At 38.3% G+C, this 11,236-nt stretch overlaps 1 protein-coding gene across 1 annotated transcript in view; it reads right to left on the bottom strand.

The window, feature by feature from the left end:
* Positions 1 to 4,729: 4,729 nt before the first annotated feature.
* Positions 4,730 to 11,236, bottom strand: part of TRIQK (triple QxxK/R motif containing) — a 64,996-nt gene continuing 58,489 nt past the window's right edge. Inside the window, exon 4 of the mRNA XM_064648990.1 lies at positions 4,730 to 9,974. Coding sequence (XP_064505060.1) covers positions 9,861 to 9,974 — 114 coding nt within the window. The 3' untranslated portion in view covers positions 4,730 to 9,860. The remainder of the gene's footprint in view (positions 9,975 to 11,236) is intronic.

The following is an 11,236-nucleotide window of genomic DNA, read 5'->3' as shown; positions in this document are numbered from 1 at the left end:
TTCCTTTAATGCAGCTGCCATATATCCAAAAAACAACTCATTAGGAACATAACAGTATTAGTCAAATCAACTTTGTTCTTCAGAGGGATGAAATCCAGTGATACAATTCACAAATAGTGGGTGTTGGTGGGTGGCAGTATTACGCAGTTTTGCAAACTCTTTTCTCCTGTGTGAGCAAATTTTCATTCTTGCAGAGGCCTCCTGCATAATTGCTGTGACGGGTCATGCAAGGTTTGTTTTTCCCAAGCTCCCAAGCTGAGTGAGCTGGCCAAAGGCTTGGGCTTTGGATAGAGAGGCAGTGCTGCTCCTCTGGGCCATGGCGCTGCCGTTAATTCGAGGTCTGGAAGAAGGGGCTGTTCTGCTTGCTGGTTGCTGTCCTCATTTCAATGCCATCTATTCAGCCTTCCACATCACAGATTATTTGTCCACTGGGCATAGAAATGGCCCAAAGCTTTTTTCACTGTGCCTTCTAAAGAGGAACAGTGTCTTTCCCAGAGTACTTTATCCCAGTTCCACCTCCAAGGACGGCTATGATGTCTGCCTCTAAATAATTAAGACTACCATAAAGTAGGGGTTTTACAGAATATCCTCTTTTTCCTCCTCATTAGCCTGCCAGCTTCATCTCTCAGCCCATGCTAAGGTCAAGGAACACCTTGTGAGAGGAGCAATACAAAATCTCTCACATATGTGACAGTCTCTGTATTCCTTGAGACTTCTGAGACAAAGGAGAACTTGACAGAGCATGAATATGTTGCTGGTGGATCTGTTTTTGATATTTGGCTGTGAGGCATGTAATAGTGGGGTATCTATATAAGCCATAAATTAATGAACTGAGAGCTTTATTTCTGCAGCTCTCTAAACTGGGGCAGTTAGGTAGCCTGGTGTTTTGTAATCCTGTTTTACTTAATTAAAGTATTCCTGTTGGCTGGGTGGAAAGATGTGTTACCCTATTACTAGCACAGGATGAAAGGAGACATCATTAGTGTACATGACTCCTTCCTCAGACCCCACCAGAGCCAGGGCCTCTGTAGGTCCTCTGGAACAGAATTAACATATTTCTCATTGAAATGGGGTTTTTCATTTTGTATTTTTTTTCTCTCATATCCAGCTGCATCAATTTCCTCATTACAAGAATTAAACTGCTTATTTATCTGTAATGTGCCTGGGCTTTTGTGAAGCTTTACAAATGAACCTTTGCTGTTAGGCTAAGGAAGGTTTATTTTAGCGCTTGTAGTTCCTATAATCCTGAGTTATTAATAAATTGAACAACTTTTCAGGGGTAAGAATCAAGATCATGAGAAGTCTGTCTCATGCTAAGGATGATGAAAAGACTGCATTGGAGTCCTCTCATAAGTTTTCTTGGGTTTGTGCCATTGGAGGAGGGAGCCCATAAGAAGCAGCACCTGGCAGAACATCTGCATCAAGTCCCTGCTGACATCCTGAGATCCGTCTGCCCAGACTCACTCCTCCCTTCATACAGAGCTTGACATATCTGGTACCCCACTGCCAGACAACCTCAGCAAATACTTCTCTCTCCAAGGAAGGCTGTGTCAGTTTTTCAGTGTCTTCAACTTGTGTTATCTCATTGCTAACCCGATGGAAGAGTACACAGACTCTTTTTAAAACTGCTTACGGCTCTCTGGAAGAAATTTGCCAAAGAGCCTTGATCTGAGCCAGCTGGAAGGCCTGATCTAGGTGCAAAGATCAAATCCAGCCTTCTCCAGACCAATGACCCTGAAGTTTTAATTCTTTGCAAAGGACAGGAAAACTAAGACAGTAAGTGAGATAAATGTTGATGAGTGGATGGGACAGATCTGTTCCTTAAGGCTTTGCAAGGAAGCAGCAAGGCAGTGCTGAAGGCCCCCCAGGCCAGCTCCATAGTTAGCTGCTAGGTTGAAAGTCAGTTATAATTTCTTTCTGTTATTCTACATCACTTTGAGTTATACATTATTGTACATACCCTCTGGCAGACCCTTTCAAAGGAACTGAATAACAAAGATACTTTAATTTTCTTGTTTAAGTTCTGGGAAATAAAAGATCATTTTTCATTTTGAGTTGGCAATGATGATCCCCAAACTAGTGATGGAATAGTGGAAATAACAGATTTGTGGAAACTGTTCTAGAGATCTGTACTGTAAGTAATGGTGGATCAATGAAAACTTCCTTTCTATATCTGTATTATCTTTTATACTGAGCATGTTTTATGTCTGTGCCCCACTCCTGTGCTGCAGGAATGATTTTTGTTTCCAAATGCCCTGGCTCATGGGGAGCATTTTTTCTTTCTTCTATCTGTGAAGACATATAAAATAGAATTTATCTTCTTCTGTAGACAAGAATTAATTTAGTAAGAGACATCTCTTCTGTGTATAGGAGCATACTACAGTGTAGAAGAAACACCTGATAATGTGGGTTTGAGGGTGCTACAGTTACAAGCAAAGTAGATTGTCTCAGATGTGTTGCCTCTCCATCAGTCCATAACACTGACACAGCCCAGTCACAAAGGTGTGTACATAAGAGGTTGAATAATGCATGTTGAATAATGCAGTCTCCTGAGCATTTATTTCACTCCTTGCATTTGTCCTTCAGGCATTTCCCACTCTATCATGATATTGACTTGAAAATTTCCTAATACAGAAGGCAGAACTCGTAGACAAGGAAAAATTTCAAAATTATTACTCTTTTTGAAGTCATACATCTCATATTTCTGTGGAGGATTTACCAAATTTTAGCATCACAGTCTTTGGAAAAAGTCATATGTATTATGAGAATTCCTATTTTGAGGCACCCCTTAACCCAGGGGATGTAATTATCATTCTGTAACATTTCAGATGAGAAGCTGCATTTGACCAAACTGTACCACTCGCAAACAAAGGCCACTTTCTATTAATTAAAAGCAGCTGAAGACCAGTTTATGAGAAAATAAAAAATTCAGACATAATCTCATGTCACACAATCATGTTTATACCTTGTCTTATTTTAATGTGAACTCACAAACGTTCATGTGAACAGGCTTGCTCTTCAACATAAAAATCTATATACTGCACTGGGAAAATGTCCCCCACATACATTGCCTAATATAAATTAATTCGTGTCTTTGGTAATGATCTGAAGAAGCTGCTCTACTCTCTTTTCCGTTTAGTGGTAGAGATAGAGTGGAACAATGATAAAGTACTGCCTGAGAAAAGTAGCTCAAGAAAAGCTATGATTAATGAACAGAAAAACACAAATATGGTCACCTGCTTTTTAAGAATGAACAATCACAAGCTCTTTAGGGCAGCAAAACCCCATGATACTATTGTTAAAACAGTTCTGCTTTAAGTAGACAAGCATAGCACCTTAGATCATCTTTTAAATGAGAAGTAAGTAAGTCATCAAAAGAGAAGTAGGCAAAAACCTGACTTTCACCATGCTTGATGCTCTGAAGGTTCCTCAGGCAGGAAAGGCTAAATAAAGCTGCCCTGAATTCAGAATTTGCTGCCCTTGCCAAACCAGAGCAAGTCTTACTATATTACACAGTAATAGCTACTTGAGGCCTCTTCAGTTTCAGCCATGCAAAAGCAGGGGAGACAGCAGGTCACTCCCCAGTGCCTCCTTGCAAAAGGATAATGCAGTAGGCATGATACTACCAAAAGAAGTAGGTATGAGTGTGGCATTCTTTGACTGAAAAGGAGTCCCACAGACAATAAGGGAAACAACTATGCAGAAACGAGTTTCAAAAGGATAACAAAAGACAATTTTTCTGGCACCTCCCTGAGAACCTAATAAATAAAAGTAAAAAGGCTGAACGCCTCAGCTTCTATTTATTTGCTGTAACAAATCAGGCACCAGTGATGGTAGGAGACTCACCCTGTAGGTTAAGCTCTGCTCTGTTCTTTTTGTAGCCTCTCCAAAGCAATCCAGGGTTGCAGTCCTACTCTAAACACCAGCAGCTCCCCACAGAGCAGGAGCGATGCTTTAGGAGTGCAGAATCAGCAAAAGGGCACCCCTGCCATTTCCCTCCATGTTCCTCCTCTTTGCTGATACTATGACAGGAGAAGGAGGTGCCTCTAGAGAAATGCACACGTTCTCAGTATTAGTACATTTATATTTAACTCTGTAACAGACACACAAAGCTACTCTAACTTGGCATAATGTGATTTTTTTATAATGAAGGCAGCAGCAATTAACCTGACATGCGTAAGTCCCCCAAATCCTGTTTATTTCTTACTTAAGTAAATGAACCATCCATCCAAAGAGAAGCTGCTTTGCTCTAGACACCTTTATCTCATCCTTACCCTTTTAATGTCCTATGAAAAATAAGTAGTTGTGGTAGGTCTGATTTGATATAAGAATTAGCTCTTGAGCAACATGGTGAGTTGTGAGGTGGTTGTCTCCTGCAAGAATTGGCTGTTTTACTTTTACTTTCTCCCACTCTTGTTTCTGGAGGAACTGTGATAGGAGAATGACACCAGTTTGTCACCAAACTCCGAACTCCATACTCACCTCCTTCGGCTGTGCTCTTTTAAATTCCTACAATCTCTTTGTGAAATTGCAAAGTCCTGAAGATCTGTATGTTGCTCAGTTTTTCCATGATTCAGCAAAATGAAGCTCTTCGTATTTCACATTTATAATTGATCTGAACACACACTTGCTAGGGAGAATTTGGGCAAAGCATGAACTGTGGTCCAGGGTGGTCAGCATTTATCTGCTGTTTTTAGTTATCAAGCATAAGACAACATAATCAAGCCTATTGATTGACTAGTCAGGTATTTATTTGTTGTTTTAACATGCAAAACCAATATAACAGTTATGGAAGTTAGAGAAAATATAGCACTGAAAAAATTGTTCATTCAGAATGAGAACTGTGCTTGAACTATCCTCCACAATCATCAGTTAGTTAATTTGTCCCAATATTTATAGTTCATCATTACAACTGCCAAAACTGGCAACCGCCAGGATTGTTGTCTCAATTAAGGACAGTAAACAGATTGTCCCATTTTTTTTAATGAAAAAATCTAAAATGTAATACTTCACAGTTTAACATGTTTATTCATTTAAACGAGCTAAAAAATAGTGGTGTGACATCTGCTTGAGAGACACTGGTACCTAACATTTTGGCTGTCTCCCCACCAATTTGATTGTGATTAAGGGGGAATAAAAGGATGAGTAGAGGATTCTGTCAATTAAATGAATTGATGAACTACAAGCAAAATATTTTTTTCACTCTTGGGAAAGTGTAGAAATACACCTACAAAAATGCGTTACATAAAACTAAGAGGATGATGGGGAAAAGTACTGCAAAATATCTACATCGGCTCTTTCAGGGAAAATTATTGTAAGACAATCTTTGCCAGTTTATTCATCTCATGGCTTCATTTCCCAAAGTACAGGCATAATCCACTGTAAAATCTTTTAAGAAGCAGTTCCAACATCACATTTCTGGTGTCTTACTGATATGCCATATTGTTACTTAGTCATAAGCACCACTAATTATTACGCTACTGTAAGTAAAACTTGAAATGCAATCAAGATCTGTAGTATCCTGTTTGTTGGCACCCTAACTTGCCTATTATGCATTTCAAGTACAGTCCTTTACAGAGAACAGTCCTAAATGCATTTGGCCTTCACCAACTGGCTCAGTTGTGCCTTACAGACACAATCCCACATCACTTATCACTCTACTGAGAGCTGCTAGCAACATTTTCCTTCTTGAAAGGGCAGCATTCAAAACCTGGCCCTAACTCAGCAGATAAGCCTCTTCCTTGGTAGCAATTTTCATGGAAATGGTATGAGCAGTTTTATAGGGCTTTCACTTTGTTTTTCTTTAGGACAGTTTAGTAGCATCGTCTAATTTTAGGCCAACTACTCCAGAGGACACCTAAGCAAACAGATGAGTCTGCTCATGCTGTGGCTATCTGCAGTTACGTGTTCTGGCATAATCTCACAGTCTACAGTGTTGGTTGATGCACAGATGGAGCTATGACTGATCCTGAATCACATGATGTCTATATGATATGCAACAGTGAACTTTAACTTAAGCATTCTTCAAGAAAAGTTCAAATGTATCTCTAGAGTCTACTAGGGAAATGCTTAACATGCCTTCTAAGCTTCCAGTAAAATATATTTAGAGACACTAGGTAGTAGAGCTAGAGCCTTTCCTTGGCAATGTTCACTAGAAGCACTAGTAAAACTACTATACTGAGGGTTCTTCACTGAGATGGTCTACATGCTGCTTCTGCTTTTGTAGGATCAAAGAGAAAAGGAAAACCACCAAGGAAAGATTAACTAAGCAAAATCACTGCTGGAAGACTATTGTGCCTTCCTAGCCAGAGATTCTTCCAAACAGGACATCTGCTCCCACTCACAGCACAAGGACTCAGTATAGGCATCTCTTCCACAACCTCTGCTGGAAAGAAATTCAGTTTACTCCATAAGCAGAGGACAACAACACTACTGATGTCTACCCTTCCCCTAGAGGTGAATATCCTTGAGAAAACCTGCCCCATTAAGCCAAGTTTGCCATGTAAAGAATTTGATCAGCAATCTTTCTCTGAAACAAGTGTATAAAAGTATTACTTTTATAATAAAGTCAATTTGTCTGAAGGGACAGAACTACATGGATAAACCATGCCTGGAGAAAGAGCCTTGCTCTATTGGTATTGGATAGCGGGCCAAAGGAAGCTCTCTTCATTGTCTTTTAAGTATTCATAGGCCACATTTAGTTTTAATATGAGCTTAGGGGTTAGAACTGCCTAAAATAATCCAGATATTCTAAAACTGATATCACTGCTCACTTTTGAACATTGTGCTGTTTCGATTGCTTTAATGTCCTTTCAAATCTATATATATAGTTCAGTGTGTTCAACATTAATAAGAGAACCAAAATAGTAAAAAATTCTTTATTAATAAAAAAGACACTGAGCAACTCATACAAAGATAGATGATCCAAACCCCAAGAGGCATGTTTCAATCTCAGATATAATTAAGAGCAAATTAAACCACATGTCCCAGTAGAAATTATTGTACTGATAAGAAAAAAAGTGTATTTGCTGCAATATTTACCACATATTTCTACATACACTGAATAGAAGTCTACCCAGTTTACCTAAGCAAAAAGAAATGTTCCTGTTACATGAGGACATCCTTCCAGTACATGAAGGGAGCCTACAAGAAAGATGGAGAGGGACTTTTTACAAGAGCATGTAGTGACAGTACAAGAGTGAATCGATTCAAACAAAAAGAGAGGAGGTTTAGATTAGACATTAGGAAAAGTTCTTTATTCTGAGGGTGGTGAGACACTGGTACAGGTTGCCCAGGGAAGTTGTGGATGCCCCACCCCTGGAAATGTTCAAGGACAGGTTGGATGGGGCATTGAGCAACCTGGTCTAGTGAAAGGCGTCCCTGGCCATGGCAGTGGGGTTGGAACTAGATGAACTTCAAGGTTCCTTCCAAGCCAAACCATTCTATGATTCTATGATACATTCTACAAGTTTATGATCTTTCACGTAAATGAAAATGCCTAATCTAAACAAAGCAAACACACTGCAAACTATGGCACTTGAGGGCAATACAGACTTATGAGCCGCACATCAGGGAACTTGCTAGAATCACAATATATATATGCTTTAGTTTTTGTCTGATTCATAATTATGGGAAAGGCAATCTTCCTGTTCTAGGAACTTCACGTTAATAAATTTGACAGTAAGAATTGCTTGCTTGTTATCATAACCAATTCAGAGAGGTTACAAGACAACCTGTGTGAAGGGAGTAACTACACATCTTTCTCAGGCCACGCATCACCCAGAGAGCTCTAAGCAGACATTAAGAAAGCAATTCTTCCAGCATCTTATAGAACAAGAAAATTGCTAATGCAAAGTAACGGGAAAGGTGTGCAGCTTCTGTGACATGTGGTGGGGCACTGGTGAAGCGAAAGGCATGTCACATCCAAGCAGACAGCTTGTGATACACTTTTCCCTCCACTGAAAATTAGGCCATGTGTCAGATAATGTTTCACCATAAATTCAACATGTTGCTACATGTGTGGTCATGTGTGCAAGTAGTATCAGACTATAAGTCACATGCATGCATACATGTTAGAATTTTGTGTCTGTAAGAGAAATATTTGCACATACATGTTTCTCTTTTGTGTTCTTCTCGGAAGACTGTTGTACTCTTAATTTTTAGAGGAGTTGTTTTGCATTGCATAAAGTGAATAAGGAGTATGACAGATAAGAAGTGAATCCTTAGAGACTCATAATGTATACGCTCACAGTTACTGTATGGTTTAAAAATTAACTGTACTGATCTAAGTTTCTTAAGTGGTGATAATGGGACTGTGTCAATTTAAAAGAAATATATTTTCCATTATAATATTTGCTGTGATTTGTATCCCTTTGTCTTCAAAATCACTACAAGAAATCTTAGGCATCTTGGGAACAAGACAGTAAATACCTCAGTTGCAATTAAACCTAACATTCAGCCCTGAAATTTGTATCAAAGGTAAAGTGAAGCTAATTCACTAATAAAACTTAAAAATTATGAAAACTTTTCAGGAAGTCAGTCTGCCTAACTTCCTTGCCACATTCAGCACCAATGGCTCTATGCTTTTCTTGATATCAAACTGAATCTGAACCAGACAAAGGCTGACCACACGTTTAAAGGATTCAAAGCTGAACCTTTATATCCATAAGCTTAGTTATATGCCAAACTCGAAGTAGAACAGGATAAAGCCAGAATTCTAAAGCTCCTTGCAGCTGCTCTGACATACCAACTCCTTCAAGCGACCTGTGGCTATCAAAGGGATCAGAAATGTTATCTACAGTGCATAATTTGAAAGGTACTTTGCAAGAACTGAAGCATGTCATGGAGCCAAGATTTACCCAATTATTAGTACACCTGGACAAAAAAGTGCTTTCTTATTACTTACAACTTCTTACATTAGTTTGATGATTAAAATGATTGTATAGCTGGAAAGGAACGTTTTTTTACAACATTCCCCTAACGGGTAGAGCAAGTTCATACCACAACCATCAGGAAGAGTATAATTAAAATAAAATTTTGACTTTATATGAATAATAGACTAATATACTAATTAAAACCAACATCAACTGAACTTTCTATTTACACTAGTTCAGACGGCACAGCAGCAAAGAACTGTGTTTCAGAAGCATATGCGAATGTTAGAGCTTCTGTCATCCAGGTGCCATTTCTAACAGAACACATGTGTGCTGAACAGTTGGCAAAAGAATGAAAAAGATTACTGCAGATATATGAGCACACAGAATCTGGGATGACATAAAATTAAGTCCATATAGAAGGTGACAGACTGCTTCTAAAAGGATTTTTTCCCCCTACAATTTCTTCCATCTTCATGTGCGCGCGTGTGCACACATGCCCAAGAAAGATTAAAAGGGAGAGGGAGGATGAGGGTGTTTTGATATATTTTAAATAAAAGACTTTTTATTTGGTATTTCTGCTTTCTTTTGGAAAAGGAAACTAATTTCGTTATTAGGAAGCTTTGATTCCTAAGTTTGGTCAAGGCAGACACTCCTGTGAAGTCAGCATGAATATCCATGATAATAATAGCACCTGTCTTTTGACATCAAAGTTCTCTGCCTGAGACAAAAATAATGTAAACAATAAATTTCATGTATTGTACTGTTGCTCCTGGCCTTGGTGTTAATCAAATACACTTGGCCAGGCATAAGTGTTCTTATTTTGCAGATCTAGAATGTAGAAGTGACTGACGTATTGCAAAACTTTCTTATGAATTTGGACTGCAAGAAATGGCATCGTTTACGGTCTCACGCTGAAGGGACTGTGTGTTCCTATGCAGTCTTGTTGAAGCAGAAGAAATCTTGATGATAGATTCATTGCATCTGCTAGTTTTCATCTGGATCCAGATCAAGGTCAACTTCATTGGAAATGTTAAGATAAAAGAAAGCATAGAAAGCCAACAAAAATACCAGTATAGCTGCAAGGACAAGGGCAACTTCCTGTAGAAATAAAAGAAAAACAAAATGTGTTAGAAATAACATCATATTTTCAGAGTAATCAGGAATAAATATTATTTCTCTTCTATAATACATATCAAAATAATATCAGACATATATAACTGCATAAGGCATTGATGCTTTAATGATTTCTTTTTTGTGATTATCATTTCAAATATTAAAAAATCCACTCACTTAATAAAGATTTTGGTGAGTCTGATATACTGCCAGAAAGAGGATATTTGGCTTAAAAATCTTTAGTCTGACCTAGAAATAGGAGCTTTATATCCTTTTATTATGCTATTCCTTCTTTTTTAAAAGACAGAATTCACAAACCACAGTTTTGAACACAAATTTAAGTTATGAATTTACACTGTGAATTTTGATGTTTTCTAGCAATATGTTACTGCTTTTTGCCAACAAATTTGTAATTTTTTAATGAAGCAAACACAGTATGGTGGAAGTCAATGAAATTGCTACCTCTACCTCCCAACCTCCTGGCATGCATTACAATATGGAGCTACAAAATCCTTCAGAATTGGAACTTTTCTTCCTTCCTCTCTGCAATAAGGCAAAAAGCACAACAATTTGCACTTGCACTTGCCTCTCTTCCCATAAAATATTGCAACTTGCTGCATCTTTCTTAATTAACATAAAAGAGTCTTCCAAAGTATACATGATTTATAGCAGCTTTCAGAAGCAGAAAAATGTTTTTGTACTACACGTCATACTCATTATGTGACTGCCTATCATCTTTAAGGCTGGACTCTGTTAAGCTCCGACTTTAGATCTCATAATAAATGATCATCTCCCTTATAACAATACTTCTTTCAAAGTCACACTATTTCACATTTTTAAGATTTATTTTTCTGTAAGGCACAGCACACTTTACACTAGTTCAGATTTTCCTTATCATCATGATGTATTTTTAAAATCATGCACTGAGATTCTCCAAAGGAACATGTTAGTTTGTACCTCCAAACCCCATTTTCCCTTTACAGAAAGAAGGAACAACCTCCGCTCCAAATCTCTGCTTCATGTTAAGGTATAAAACAACTACATCAGAACAATTCTGCTCTACACTTTAAAGGAGAGAAAAAAGACAGTTCAGTGACTCTATAACAACTAATCTAAATTGGTACTGAAGACGCCACATGAAACCTACTTTGCACCAGTGGGACTGAAAGGAGATGCCTACACCTCACTCAGACAATAAGACACTGTTAACCATGCAAGGACAGAATCTGACCCTCTGGTGTAAGATT

Source organism: Pseudopipra pipra, chromosome 1 (assembly GCF_036250125.1).
Source record: "Pseudopipra pipra isolate bDixPip1 chromosome 1, bDixPip1.hap1, whole genome shotgun sequence".
NCBI classification, from domain to species: domain Eukaryota; kingdom Metazoa; phylum Chordata; class Aves; order Passeriformes; family Pipridae; genus Pseudopipra; species Pseudopipra pipra.
This window is presented reverse-complemented; position numbering and strand designations above follow the sequence as displayed.